This window comes from Rana temporaria, chromosome 2 (assembly GCF_905171775.1).
Source record: "Rana temporaria chromosome 2, aRanTem1.1, whole genome shotgun sequence".
Lineage (NCBI taxonomy): Eukaryota > Metazoa > Chordata > Amphibia > Anura > Ranidae > Rana > Rana temporaria.
The window spans coordinates 499285556-499301403 of record NC_053490.1 but is presented as its reverse complement, the minus strand read 5'-3'; the positions used below and the strand labels follow the sequence as shown (position 1 = coordinate 499301403).

Here is a 15848-nt window from a genome sequence, read left to right as displayed (position 1 = left end):
TCCACCTCATAAGACTGGCGCTGCACTAAAAGTGTAGCGCAAGCCAACAGGGACTCTTTTCATGCTGCCCCCCTGCAAAGTGCTGCCCTAGGCCTGGGCCTTGTTTGCCTAGGCCAAGATACAGCGTTGCCTATGGCCCCTATGACCCCAGAGCATCCTGTGTCACCCTGTGGCTCCTATAACTCCAGAACATCCTATGACCCCCTACGTCTTGTGTCAACTGTGACCCCTATGAACCCAGAGCATCCTGTGTCACCTTGTGGCCCCTATGACCCCAGAGCATCCTGTGTCACCTTGTGGCCCCTATGACCCCAGAGCATCCTGTGTCACCCTGTGGCCCCTATGACCCCAGAGCATCCTGTGTCACCCTGTGGCCCCTATGACTCCAGAACATCCTGTGACCCCCTACGGCTCGTGTCACCCTGTGACTCCTATTACTCCAGAGCATTCTGTATCACCCTGTGACCCCTATGACCTTAGTACATCCCGTGTCACCCTGTGACCCCTATGACCCCAGAGTATCCTGTGTCACTCTGTGACCCCTATGACCCCAGAGTATCCCGTGTCACCCTGTGACCCCTATGGCAAAATTGTATAACAGAAATGAAGAAAAAATATTTTTTTTTTCTTTCTCTTTTTTTTTAACTTTGTTTTTTGTATTTGTTTTCTTTTTGTTTTTGTTTTTTGCTTCGAAGAAAAACAAACTTTTCTATAACATTTTAGTCTTATTTCGTTTATTTAGCAAAAATAAATAATTACATAAAAACCCAGTGGGTGTTAAATACCACCAAAAGAAAGTTCTATTTGTGTGAAAAAAATTATAAAAATCTCAAATGTGTAGAATGTCACATGACTGAGTAATTGTCATTCAAAGTGTGAGTTCTCCTTTAAGGTAAAATCAGATGTAGTGTTGGCTCTCTGTCTGTATTCTGTGATCAGAAAAAAGTATCACCCCGGGTGGGACTTGAACCCACAATCCCTGGCTGAGGAGGCCAGTGCCTTATCCATTAGACCACCGGGGCTTTTTTTTTTTTCTTTTTTATTGTAAATAAATCAATATAAGGAAATGATTCTAAGGCCTTGATCATCAGAGATCGGTCACTGTTATCCTCTGACGCCTTTTATCGGACCCCTAAACCTTACTATGATTCAGAGGAAGGCGAAAACCCCCCTCCAAAAGGGGGGAAAAATTCCTTCCTGACCCCCGAAGGCGATCGGTTTTTCCCTGAATCATCATCAGAAATGTGAAGAAGTCGGAACATTTAATATTCCCGCCTCAAGATAATACAATATAACACCCATTTTATTTACACATAAAGTAGAACATTGTGCTGACAGCCATTGACTTCCCTTCACTTCAATTCCCTTCCTCTTATGTTTTTTTTTATTTTTTTTGGGGGGGGGTGGGGTGGAGGCAGGTACCTCATTGTGACAGGTACTCATTTCCACTTTTCCTGGGATCACCTAGGTGGTCCATGCCTCTCGGTGCAGGCAGTCCCATTGATGGCAATTGAGATGCAGGAGATGCAAAGACACTAATGCCACTCCCAATCTGACATGTGTGTGGGTATGGGTGCACGGCCCCGAATGCAAACAGTGTGCATCCGCGCTCCTACACCTGCATGCATGTCAGATTGGGAGCAGTGTCTGTGTAGGCAGTCCCGTTGATGGCTGTTGGAATGCAGGAGACGCAGACACAGGCGCTGGTCCCAATCTGAAATGGGGATGCACAGGTGGTCCATGCACCCCGGTGCAGATAGTCCCATTGATTGCTCTTGGGACACAGCAGATGTATGGACACAGACACTGCCACCAATCTGACATGGGGGTGGGTGTGGGTGCACGGCCCCGGATGCAAACAGTGTGCACCCGCGCTCCTACACCCGCACGCATGTCAGATTGGGAGACATGTCCTGTGTCCGTGAAGCAGCATCTGTGACCGTGTTTTTTTAAATGGGGATGTACAGGGTGTTCCATGCTCTCCCGTGCAGGCAGTCTCATTGATGGTAATTGGGATGCAGGGGATGCAAAGACACAGGCGTCGCTCCCAATCTGACATGTGTGCGGGTGTGGGTGCACGGCCCCGAATGCAAACAGTGTGCATCCGTGCTCCTACACATGCACGCATTTCAGATTGGGAGCAGCGTTCTGTGTCCGTGCAGGCAGGTCCCATTGATAGCAGATGGAATGCAGGAGGCACAATGACACAGATGCCACTCCCAATCAGACATACATGCGGGTGTGGATGCTCCTGCATGCATGTCAGATTGGGAGCAACGTCCGTGAAGCAGCGCCTGTGTCTTCAAAATGGGGATGCACAGGTGTTCCATGCCTCTCGGTGCAGGCAGTCTCATTGATGGTAATTGGGATGCAGCAGATGTATGGACACAGGCGCTGCTCTCAATCTGACATGTGTGCGGGTGTGGGTGCACGGCCCCGAATGCAAACAGTGTGCATCCGCGCACCTACACCCACACACATGTCAGGTTGGGAGCAGCGTCTGTCTCTGTGAAGCAGCGTGTGTGTTTTTGAAATGGGGGATGCACAGGTGTTCCATGCCTCTCGGTGCAGGCAGTCCTCATTCATTTTTTTTGGGGGGGGGGTGTGGAGGCAGGTACCTCGTTGTGACAGGTACTCATTTCCACTTTTCCTGGGATCAGCTAGGTGGTCCATGCCTCTCGGTGCAGGCAGTCCCATTGATGGCAATTGAGATGCAGGAGATGCAAAGACACTAATGCCGCTCCCAATCTGACATGTGTGTGGGTATGGGTGCACGGCCCCGAATGCAAACAGTGTGCATCCGCGCTCCTACACCCGCACGCATGTCAGATTGGGAGCAGTGTCTGTGTCCTGTGTAGGCAGTCCCGTTGATGGCTGTTGGAATGCAGGAGACGCAGACACAGGCGCTGCTCCCAATCTAAAATGGGGATGCACAGGTGGTCCATGCACCCCGGTGCAGGCAGTTCTATTGATGGTAATTGGGATGCAGCAGATGTATGGACACAGATGCCGCTCCCAATCTGACATGTGTGCGGGTGTGGGTGCACGGCCCCCGAATGCAAACAGTCTGCATCCGCACACCCACACCCACACACATGTCAGATTGGGAGCAGCGTCTGTGTCCTGTGCAGGCAGTCCCATTGATGGCAGTTGGAATGCAGGAGATGCAGACACAGACGCTGCTCCCAATTTTAAATGGGGGTGCACAGGTGTTCCATGCACCCGGTGCAGGCAATCCCATCGATGGATAATTGGGATGCAGCAGATGTATGGACACAGATTCTGATCCTAATCTTAGATCTGTACGGGTGTAGGCCTCACGGCCCCCGAATGCCAGACAGTGTGCATCCATGCTCCTACACCCACACGTATGTCAGATTGGGAGCAGCATCTATGTCCGTGAAAGGTTGTGTTTTCCCATATGGGGATTGCTCAGGTGTTCCACGCCTCCTGGTGCAGGCAGTCCCATTGATTTCAATTGGGTACGCAGGAGATGCAAAGACACAGAAGCTCCATTATCCTCCTGAAGAAGCCGATTTCGCCTCAGAGAGACGTGTATGCTTCCTGAAGAAGCCGATCGCCGCCTTGGAGAGACATGTATGGAGGTCTTGGTTGGGGAAGGGAGGTCAATGGTTGTCAGCACAATAATTTGTTTTATACTTTATGTCTTTTCTTATGTAAATGATGAAAAAAACAGATGTTTTATGTTATTGTTCCGGATGTGAGGGCCTTCCAAATCCGAGCGTCTTCCCAGATGGTGGGTTGGTTCTACTGCATTATGCATGCCAAGACCCTATTGCAGAAACAACTGGCTCTCTGGTGGTGGGGGGAGGGGTGGCCAGTATCTGCAGCCTCATGCTGTCGCTCATGTAGGAGAAGCCGTCAAAGTTCTTCTGGTCCTTGGCTTGTATTGGAGGATCCAGGTCTACGCTGGTCATGAATTCCGCCATCTTCATTCTTCTATAGATCAGTTTCTTATTCATCTGGAAAAAAAAGGAAAAGAAGTCAGAGCTTCTGACTGATACAGAAAATGGTAAGAAAGCTTGGTGACCCCCCAACTCTGATGTGCTGCGGATTACACCAAGAAGGCTCCTTCTAGTGGTGAGAAGAAGTATTGCACGGCATCAACACACCATTAAAGTATATCTAGAGACCATGGCCGGATTCACAAAGCACTTACGCCGACGTATCTCGACATACGCCGCAATAAGTGTAAATATGCGCCGTCGTATCCATGCGCCGTGCCCACAAACTGAGATACGCCTAAAAAGAGGCTTCCTACGACCGACGTAACTTGCCTATGCCGTCGTATTGTGGGTGCATATTTACGCTGGGCGCATTTGCCGCTCCCGTTGATTTTCTATGCACATATGCAAATGAGGGAGATACGCCGATTCACAAACGTACTTGCGCCTGGCGCATAATATACGCGTTTGCGTAAGTCGTACGTCCGGCGTAAAGTTATTCCCCATATATGAGGCGCAACCCATGCAAAGGTATGGACCAGGGAACACAGCCGTCATATTTTACGTCGTTTATGTAGTACGTGAATAGGACTGGGCGTAGGCAGTGATCCGTCGTATCTTAGGGAGTAGTTCCGACGTGATTGTGAGCATGCGCACTGGGATACGGTCCACGGGACGGCGCATGCGCCATTGCTATTTAAGTACTTGGATGGCACTCGGGACCATCATTTTCATGGGGTCACGCCCACTTTCCACCTACAAAACGGCTTACGCCGAGGGAACCCAGCGCAGTTTGGGAGGCAAGTGCTTTGTGAATTCGGTGCTTGCCTCACTGCGCTAGACGTACGTCGGTGTAGCGTATATTAGGTATGCAACGCCCGGCATAAATATGCGCCAATGTATGTGAATCCGGGCAATTGTGTGTTAAACAGAAGGTTTGCAGGCTAAATCTGGCCCATTAGGCCATTTCATGGTGGCCCTCACCCCCCTCTCCTGCAGCTGCGGAGACCCCTGTCACCCCCCCCCCCCCCGGACAGGGAAGTGTGTTACTGGCGGCATCACCATGTAAATAAAGCAGGATGATTGGTCTACTTACTGTTGCCGATTGCAATGGCGAGGGTGACTTTCCTTCCTCTAAGTCGGCCCAGTCGATCCCCTGGAAATAATCGTGGTGTCTGATGTCACTTACAAGGCGCGTTCGCTCTTCTTGGTCCTTACACAGGAGCTGTAGAGAAGAATGAAAGATAATAAGAAACAAAGAACAATAACAATGTGTCAACAACAAAAAGAAACCCGCCACTTTAATATTTGAGTCTGACGGTGACATATTTCAGCTTCCATAAGACCTGCAACTGAGGCCATGATTGGATCGGGTCATAGTATGGTACCTTATCTATCCAGCGATGCCCACAAATGTCTCGGCCCATCCGGGACTCTCCCTCCTGATTGGCTGAGACACAGCAGCAGCGCCATTGGCTCTCCCGCTTCTGTCAATCAAAGTGAGTTAGCCAATCAGGAGAGAGAGAGGGGGCGGTGCCGAAGCACAGCTCCATGTCTGAATGGACAAACCAGAGCTGTGGCTCGGCTCGGATCCCCCCCCCCCCCCATAGAAATCTGGAACAGATTTGTATCCGATAAAATTAGGTAAAGTTCCGAGTATACTCACACTTCTTAGGAGTTCAAAGAGGAAGTAGTCCATGTCTTCTGGATAATGGGGATCATTATTTATTGTTGCCATCAATATGTCATCGACGGGCATTATGCCGACACAGAAGGGATTCTCGCGGAAGGCCATCTCGTATACGATCACTCCCAAGGAGAAATAGTCCGCCGTTGTGAAGTACGGCTCATTGTAAATGACCTGTAGAAACAAAAAGGAGAGAGAGAAATAAGTATGAGAACATTCCTGAGCCAGGCAGAGGACAGAGATGACTCCATGCTGACGTACACTATATTGTCAAAAGAATTGGGACGCCAGCCTTTACACGTGCATAAACATTAACGGCATCACAGTCTTGGTCCAGAGGGTTCAATATTGAGTTGGCCCACCTTTTGCAGATATAACAGGTTCTAGCTGCAAAGGACGGGGCCAAAATAATATTGAACTCTACCGGCTAAGACTGGGATGCCATTAAAGTTTATGTGCATGTAAAGCAGGTGTCCCAATACTTTTGACAATATAGTGTATGTGATGTATGAAGCCTTCCAGGAGTCCTAAAAATTGTGCTAAGATTCACACAGTTTACACACACAGTATACACACACACACACACACACACACAGTATACATACATAGTATACACACACAGAATACACATGCACACACTGAAACGGCACTGGAGAGGCGGGGCAGCTATAATCTTGAGATTTTTTTAAAAACACAGATTTTCACATACTGTCCCTGGTTTTACTGAGACTGGCAACCCTGATGGGGCCCCCTAGTAGCATGGGGCCCTCAGGCAGGGCCCGAATGGGCAGTCCGCCCCTGCCAGTGGAGGAATTTTCCATTTAATGAAAGGGGAGCCCCTTTATGGCCTCTCTGTATCCAATAATAATTACAATTAAGTCTAATATCAAAATGTCACAAAACTTACTTCTGGGGCTATGTATAACGGTGTACCCGCAAGTCCGGTGATCCTATTGGACTCGGTGACACCAGCCACAGACAAGCCGAAATCTGCAATCTTGATATGTCCTTCGCCGTCCAGTAGAATGTTCTCCGGTTTGAGATCTCTGTGAAGAAAAAAAATGAACAGTTAGCTCTGCATATCCTACATTTATATTAAGAGGGAAACGATACAAAGTATACATCTATGCAAAAGAAGAATGAAGATTGATGGGTGGACATTGGCTTGTTTTATATCAGCCTACAAGAAGATCTCTGTTCTGGGGTTCACAGCTCCGCCCACCTGCTCTCACTCCTCTTGCTGGATTTTGTATGAATCCTACATTAAGCAGACTATGGCATGAGCAGGGAGACTTCTGCATTGGATGGAAGGAGACTTTACGGGAGGCAACACAACTGGTAACTCATGAAACTGGTGGAAAGTCTTCCTGATTCACCCAAAAAAATACCAGAAGCCAAGGGGTGATTGCACCCAACATTACGTACCCATAACTACAAGAACAATCATGGTGGAGTGACCCATTAAAGCTGAATTTGGTGGGGGGGGGAATACCCATGTAATAGGCCTCCCCCACACTGCAATGGTTTAGGCCTTGTGTACCACTAAAAGGGCGGTTTATTCACCCAAAAAAAAGAGGGGCGGGGAAGGAGGTCAGCAGAAGTCCTTGCTATTGGTCCCCCTAGGCATAAATAATCATTTAACCCTTATAGTGAGGTGGGAGCCCCTCTACAAGGGAGGGTTTTTCTTTTCCCCTGGGGTTCAGCTTTATATTTTGCATTATTAATCAGCTGATCCAATCCTTACCTGTGTATGATCTGACGAGAATGGAGGAATTGCAGGCCGCATAATATTTCCGCAGTGATGAATCTGATGGAGAAAGAAAAACATGAATTAGCATTCAAAATTGTCACAGACCAGAAAAGAAGCTAAAAGTAAAGAGGGTTATGGATGGACAGGGTTTGGATGGAGGGGTATGGATGGATGGAGGGTTATGGATGGACGGGGTATGGCTGTACGGTATATAGATGGACGGGGTATGGATGGACGTGGTATGGATGGACAGGGTATGGATGGACGGGGTATGGATGGAGGGTTATGGATGGACAGGGTATGGATAGATGTGGTATGGATGGACGTGGTATGGATGGACGGGTATGGATGGACGTGGTATGGATGGATGGGGTATGGATGGACAGGTTATGGATGGATGGAGGGGTATGGATGAATGGAGGGGTATGGATGGATGGACGTGACATGGATGGACGTGGTATGGATGGATGGGGTATGCATGGACAGGGTATGGATGGACGGGCTATGGATGAATGGGGTATGGATAGAGGGGTATGGATGTACGGGATATAGATGGACGGGATATGGATGGAAGGTTATGGACGGACGTGATGTGGACAGACAAGGTATGGATGGACATGGTATGGATGGATTGGGTGTGGTATGAATGGACATGTTGTGGAATGGACAGGGTATGGACGGATGGGGTATGGATGGACGGGGTATGGTTGGATGGACATGGTATAGATAGACAGGGGGGTATGGATGGACAGCATATGGATGGACAGGGTATGGATGGACGTGGTATGGATGGACGGGATACGGATGGACAGGGTATAGATGGACGGGTTATGTCACTGCCTGTGGTCAGACACCCCTGACTCCAGCGTGACCCATCATCGGACTTACCTTATGGTGTTCTGTTCCATCAACAAAGATTCTGACATCAATCCCCAAAGCTCTCCTCCACTCACAAATTCCATGACAAAGACCAGATAAGTCTGTGTGAAAAGAAGAGGTAAAGGTTACATTATAGACATTTCCCGATTTCACGTTGATGAAGAATATACAGAGTTATGCACACAAGTTAGGAAAAAGCTCTCTAGAGTTTTGCTCTATACAGTGGAACTTCGGATTACGAGCATAATCCGTTCCATGAGAATGCTCGTAATCCAAAGCACTCGCATATCAAAGCGAGTTTCCCCATTGAAGTCAACGGTAACTAAAATAATTTGTTCTGCATTGACTTCAATGGCATGCAATACCGCATGCGGCCAGAGGCGGGGGGGCACTGGAGAGCATTGGAAACAGACGGAAAGGACCGATCGGCGCCATTCGGCTCTGGTGTCCCCCCCCCCCCCCCCCCACCTCAATCCTGCTCATTTTTTCGCGAGACAACGCTCGCAAACCAAGTTAGGATTTTTCAAAATACAGCGTTGGCATTGCGAAAACGCTCGTTAACCGCGTTACTCGCAATCCAAGGTTCCACTATATTGCTTCCCGAACTACAGCCGGAGCCCTGGTGTGGGACACAACGGTGGAGCTCCCCTCGGCCTCTCACAATTCAACACTTATTGGCTGAAGGACTAATTGAAAAAGAACTAATGCCCCTTACACACGGTCGGAATTTTTCCGACAAGAAAAGTCTGAGGTGAGCTTTTGGTCGGAAATTCCGACAGTGTGTAGGCTCCATTGGACTTTTCCTGTCGGATTTTCCGCCAACAAAAATTTGAGAGCTGGTTCTCAAATTTTAAGACAGGGAAAAAATTCCAATCGCCTGTAGCAATTCCGACGCGCAAAATTCCGACGCATGCTTCGGAAGCATTGAAGTTAATTTTCTCGACTCGTCGTAGTGTTGTACATCACCGGCGTTCTTGACGGTCAAAAGTTCAGAGAACTTTTGTGTGACTGTGTGTATGCAAGATAAGCTTGAGTGGAATTCCATTGGAAAAACCATCCAAGGTTTCCAAATCCGATCATGTGTACGCGGCATAAGACTATCATCAGGGGAAGAGGGGATGCTTAGCCCTGTGTAAGTTCTGACGTCCCAAAAAATTCACCAAATAATTGTTTTAAGGGGTCTGGATCAGTAGGGGGGGGGGGCGCAGTACAGGAAAGAGAGATGAAGAAATGGAAAGATGAAAAGACTTACCTCCGTCTGGAATGATCCAAACAGATGAGTGATGAATCGACTGCCAATGCAAGCTTCTAGAATGTTCTTCTCCATAACAGCAGAACTGAAGTCATGTTTAAGTGAATTTTTTTTCACTATTTTTATCGCCATCTGCTGTTCCATGGCATAATGAGAGGCCAACACCACCTTCCCGAAGGCCCCATATCCAAGCATTTCATGGTAATTAAAACTTTCCAATGATAGTTCACACCACGGGTCAACGAAATCGCTTGATGGAGCACTTTCTAGTGCATCTGGGATTGAACCAAATGAAGATAATGCACTGTAGAATGAAAGCAGATCACTCCGTCGTGCTCTGGGCTTTAAAGTCCATCCTTCTTCTCGGTCTATGGGGGTGGTAAATGAGAAATATTGAGTATTCCCACTTTCACTGGTGATTGGAACCTCTGGAATTTTCTTTTCCTCTGTGTCTGTCGCCAGTTGGGTTTCCTCACTCTCACTGGTGATTGGAACCTCTGGAATTTTCTTGTCCTCGGTGTCTGTAGCTGGTTGGGTTTCCCCACTCTCACTGGTGATTGGAACCTCTGGAATTTTCATGTCCTTGGTGTCTGTCGCCGGTTGGGTTTCCTCACTCTCACTTGTGATTGGAACCTCTGGAATTTTCTTGTCCTCGGTGTCTGTAGTTGGTTGGGTTTCCCCACTCTCACTGGTGATTGGAACCTCTGGAATTTTCTTGTCCTCGATGTCTGTAGTCGGTTGTGTTTCCTCACTCTCACTGGTGATTGGAACCTCTGGAATTTTCTTGTCCTCGGTGTCTGTAGCCGGTTGAGTTTCCTCACTCTCACTGGTGATTGGAACCTCTGGAATTTTCTTGTCCTCGGTGTCTGTAGCTGGTTGGGTTTCCCCACTCTCACTGGGGATTGGAACCTCTGGAATTTTCTTGTCCTCGATGTCTGTAGCTGGTTGGGTTTCCCCACTCTCACTGGTGATTGGAACCTCTGGAATTTTCATGTCCTCGGTGTCTGTCGCCGGTTGGGTTTCCCCACTCTCACTGGTGATTGGAACCTCTGGAATTTTCTTGTCCTCGATGTCTGTAGTCGGTTGTGTTTCCTCACTCTCACTGGTGATTGGAACCTCTGGAATTTTCTTGTCCTCGGTGTCTGTAGCCGGTTGGGTTTCCTCACTCTCACTGGTGATTGGAACCTCTGGAATTTTCTTGTCCTCGGTGTCTGTAGCTGGTTGGGTTTCCCCACTCTCACTGGTGATTGGAACCTCTAGAATTTTCTTGTCATCGATGTCTGTAGTCGGTTGTGTTTCCTCACTCTCACTGGTGATTGGAACCTCTGGAATTTTCTTGTCCTCGGTGTCTGTCGCCGGTTGGGTTTCCTCACTCTCACTGGTGATTGGAACCTCTGGAATTTTCTTGTCCTCGGTGTCTGTAGCTGGTTGGGTTTCCCCACTCTCACTGGTGATTGGAACCTCTGAAATTTTCATTTCCTCGGTGTCTGTCGCCGGTTGGGTTTCCTCACTCTCACTGGTGATTGGAACCTCTGGAATTTTCTTGTCCTCGGTGTCTGTAGCTGGTTGGGTTTCCCCACTCTCACTGGTGATTGGAACCTCTGGAATTTTCTTGTCCTCGATGTCTGTAGTCGGTTGTGTTTCCTCACTCTCACTGGTGATTGGAACCTCTGGAATTTTCTTGTCCTCGGTGTCTGTAGCCGGTTGGGTTTCCTCACTTTCACTGGGGATCGGAACCACTGGCTTTGTCTTGTCCTCGGTGTTTGTAGCCGGTTGGGTTTCCTCGTTCTTTGTAGTGGGTCCATCTCCTGTAGTCGGCTGTATTTTGGTGGTGATGGGGTCGTTATTTTGTTCTGGAGAGAGAAAAATAAAACAATTATTTATATTCCTGATATTTACACATCATTTACTAATGTTACACAGAATGGACATGTAAATGACTTTCTTTTTTCATATGTACCGCATATACTCGAGAATAAGCCGACCCGAATATAAGCCAAGGCACCTAATTTAACCACTTAATCCCCGGACCATATTGCTGCCCAAAGACCAGAGCACTTTTTGCGATTCGGGACTGCGCCGCTTTAACTGACAATTGCGCGGTCGTGCGACATGGCTCCCAAACAAAATTGGCGTCCTTTTTTCCCCACAAATAGAGCTTTCTTTTGGTGGTATTTGATCACCTCTGCGGTTTTTATTTTTTGCGCTATAAACAAAAATAGAGCGTCAATTTTGAAAAAAATGAATATTTTTTACTGTAATAAATATCCCCCAAAAATATATAAAAAAAAAATTTCCTCAGTTTAGGCCGATATGTATTCTTCTACATATTTTTCGTTAAAAAATCGCAATAAGCGTTTATTTATTGGTTTGCGCAAAAGTTATGGCGTTTACAAAATAGGGGGTATTTTTATGGCATTTTTATTAATATATATTTTTTACTAGTAATGGCGGCGATCAGCGATTTTTTTCGGTACTGCGACATTATGGCAGACACTTCGGACACTTTTGACACATTTTGGGGACTATTGCCATTTTTATAGCGATCAGTGCTATAAAAATGCATTGGATTACTATAAAAATGCCACTGGCAGTGAAGGGGTTAACACTAGGGGGCGGGGAAGGGGTTAAGTATGTCCCTGGGTGTGTTCTTACTGTGGGGGGGGTGGCCTCACTAGGGGAAACACTGATCCTCTATTCATACATTGTATGAACAGAAGATCAGCATTTCCCCCGCTGACATGACCGAGAGCTGTGTGTTTACACACACAGCTCCCGGTCCCCGCTCTGTAACGAGTAATCACGGGTGCCTGGCGGCGATCGAGCCCGCCGGGCACACGCACGGGCGTCGGGGGCGAGCGGGGGGCGCGCGCGCGCCTCCGGCGGTGCGCACGTGCCCCTAGTGGCCGCTCAAAGACCCACCGTATAGCTACGGGCTCTCGCCCAGGAGAGCCGACCTGTGGCCGTATAATGACGGTGACTGGTCGGCTAGTAGTTAAAGTGGAGTTCCACCCATAAATATCACATTACATCAGTAGTTTTAAAAAAATGTCATTAGTCCTTTAAGAAATTTTTTTTTTTTTAGATGCCTTCAAAGTTTTGTTGCTAGGCAAAATAGTTAATCTTCCCTCTTCCTGCAGGTAGGTGCTTAAGCTTCCTAACCTACACCGCACAGACTCCTGGGAATGTAGTGGGTGTAACTTTCCAGGAGTCTGTGCACTCCCCAGTCTCGAAGAATCATGTGACTTGGACAGTACAGGTGCTGAAACCTGATCTGAAACCTATTACACTGCTTGTGCAGCACTGAGCATGTGCGAGATCTGTAAGGCTGAAATCCAGGAAGTCATACAGTCTGGCTTCATGATGCCCACACTTAAGATGGCCCCAGTCAATTTCTATTTTATAAAGTGTCTAAATGCTGTAACAACCTAACAAAACGGACCTTAGTTTACAGAATAACTTTACTAGAATACATTAAGCTTGTGTATTACAGGGGTATTTATATTTAAAAAGTGAAATTGTGGCCGGAACTCCGCTTTAACCACAAAAAAAATGGGAAAACGTATTGACTCGAGTATAAGCCTAGGGTGTCCATCTGCATGCCTCACTGTGCCTCACTTTGCATCACTGTGTCCATGTGCATGCCTCACTGTGTCCATGCCTCACTATAGGCCCATGCCTCACTGTGCCCATGCCTCACTGTGTCCATGACTAGACTGACGTTTAACATTGGAGTCTATGGAAGGGGTGCTTGGCTTCAAAAAATCGGTGCTCCCCGGTCATAGATTCCCTAGACAAAAAACTTTGCACACTTATAGAGGAGAAATGGTGCTACATGTGTGCCAAGTTTTGGGTCCAGGGGACCTACAACCGACTGGTACTGGGTCCCCAAAATTACTGGAGAAATTAATGTTTAACATGGGAGTCTATGGAAGGGGTGCCCGGCTTTGAAAAATCGATGCTCCCCGTAGATTCCCCAGACAACAAAGTTTGCACACTTGTAGAGAAGAAATGGGGCTACATGTGTGCCAAGATCTGGGTCCAGGGGACCTACGACTGGTCGGTACCGGGTCCCCAAAGTCACTGGATAAATGACTGTTTAACATGCCCATGCCTCACTGTGCCCATGCCTCACTGTGCCCATGCCTCACTGTTCCCATGCCTCACTGTGCCCATGCCTCACTGTGTCCATGACTAGACTGACGTTTAACATTGGAGTCTATGGAAGGGGTGCCGGGGTTTGAAAAATCGGTGCTCCCAAGCCGTAGGTCCCCCAGACAACAAACTTTGCACACTTGTGGAGGCGAAATGGGGCTACATGTGTGTATATGTTACGGATCCAGGGGACCTACGACCGGCCAGTACCGGGTCCCCAATATAACCAGAGAATTGACTGTTTAACATAGGAGTCTAAGGAAGGGGTGACCGGCTTTGAAAAATCGGTGCTCTCCGGCCATAGGTCCCCCGGACAACAAACTTTGCACACTTATAGAAGAGATATTGGGCTATAGGTGTGCCAAGATTGGGGTCCAGGGGACCTACGACTGGCCGATACCTGGTCCACAAAGTCACCAGAGAAATTACTGTTTAACATGGGAGTCTATGGAAGGAGTGCCCGGCTTTGAAAAGATGGATATCTTGGTTGTGGCAGTAGCTGCTGCTGTCACCGAGATATCCATCTTTAAAGTGCCGACGTATATGTACAGTGGGAGGTTAAAATGAAAATCAATTTATAACTTTTTTTGAAATGGGTTTTTCTGGATATTTTTGTTGTTATTCCGTCTCTCACTGTTATAAAAAACCGACCAATAAAATTATAGACCGATCGTTTCTTTGTCACAGAATCAGCAGCCGATCAAAATATTTGTTTTCCCTCACTTGTATATCTGCATTCATTTACCCTACAGAACGTTTGTGTTGTAATTCTCTATTATAATACTTACCAACAGCATCGTCTTCTGTGGATTTTGGTTGATAAAAGGGGCAGATTCTGGCCAGAGCTGCCCTGACCCCCCGCCCAATTGCCCTACCCTCACCCCTTGGAGGGGCAGTATCATCAGGCTGGCGGTCCCCTGTTATGGGGTTCACTCTGAGAAGTACAACGTTCTCCTCTTTGTTGGTAATCAGAGGATGCTTCATGTTGTATCTTCCCTTCTTCTTCTTCAATAGCTGTCTAATTGCCCCGCACCCACCCTTCTGGGGGGTAGGTATTATGGGCTGGGTGGTAGATGGGTGATCCCCTTTTATGGGGTTCACTCTGAGAAGTACAACGTTCTCCTCTTTGTTGGTAATCAGAGGATCCTTCATGTTGTATCTTCCCTTCTTCTTCTTCAATAGCTGTCTAATTGCCCAACACCCACTCTTCTGGGGGGTAGGTATTATAGGCTGGGTGGTAGGTGGGTGTTCCTCTGTTAAAGGACCCACTTCCAGTAATAAAACAGGTTCCTCTGTGATGGTTTTCAGGGAATCCTGCACCTGATACATTTTATTTCTCGCAAAAAGTTGCATCATTCTAAAGAAATTATCAACAACGCAGAGAACACAGAATCGCTTCCTCTTCTCTCAAAGGTTGCTTACTGTCTGAGCTGCAACTGCTGGGGACTCCTTATAAAGGGTTCTGCTGTGATGTCACATAGCTCTGCCCACTGTTGTGTTCTTTCTCTGCAGCTGGGGTTCTGTTGCCATGACAATAACTGCCATATGCAAATGAGGTCCATTCCAGTAGCTGATAAACAACAACCATTTATTGTGTATCAGAATTTTATATGGACTTTTTTTGTTGTTGTTTGGTCTAATAAAAGGAAATCTGGGATATCTGTGTTGTCTTACATATGATTTATTCAGGTTTAATGTACAAATAATAATAATTATTTTATTCATGTCCTGAGATTCAGATCACAAAGCTGTAATAACACTGGCATAAGCTGTTGTTCTATTTTTAGCTCTGTAAAGGTCAAATTTCAAATCTGCTGGCAAAAAAATAACTGACATTTTTTTTTCTTGGCAACTGCTGAAAAAATAACTGACTTTTTTTTTTGACAAACTCATCCTCATTTGGTTAATAAATCTTATTACACTTCATGTACATTTTACTGGTACATTTCTTTAACAAAGTTTAACCACTTCTCACGCAGATATACGTCCTTTTTTTTAAAGATGGATATCTCGGTAACGGCAGCAGCTGCTGCCACAACCGAGATATCCATCTTTAGCGTGAGCGGTCCTGTAAACGATAACGGTGGTCTCCGCTGCGGATTCGCCGCGAGATCACCGTTATCGGCGGCGGGAGAGGACCCGCCGCTCTCCCGCGCCCTC

The 15848-nt window shown here is 47.3% G+C and overlaps 1 protein-coding gene and 1 non-coding gene across 2 annotated transcripts; both read right to left on the bottom strand.

Moving 5' to 3' along the window:
* Positions 1 to 949: 949 nt before the first annotated feature.
* On the bottom strand, positions 950 to 1022 carry TRNAR-CCU. Its single transcript has one exon. It is a non-coding gene; the product is annotated as a tRNA-Arg (tRNA).
* A 2754-nt stretch (positions 1023 to 3776) lies between these two features.
* LOC120928359 (myosin light chain kinase 2, skeletal/cardiac muscle-like) lies at positions 3777 to 15017 on the bottom strand. Its single transcript, XM_040339456.1, has 8 exons — positions 14570 to 15017; positions 9534 to 11386; positions 8291 to 8382; positions 7397 to 7459; positions 6560 to 6698; positions 5632 to 5826; positions 5062 to 5190; positions 3777 to 3983 (listed from the first exon to the last, which is right to left on the bottom strand). The coding sequence occupies exons 1-8, from the start codon at positions 15015 to 15017 to the stop codon at positions 3777 to 3779; spliced, it is 3126 nt and encodes a 1041-aa protein (XP_040195390.1).
* Positions 15018 to 15848: the final 831 nt, after the last annotated feature.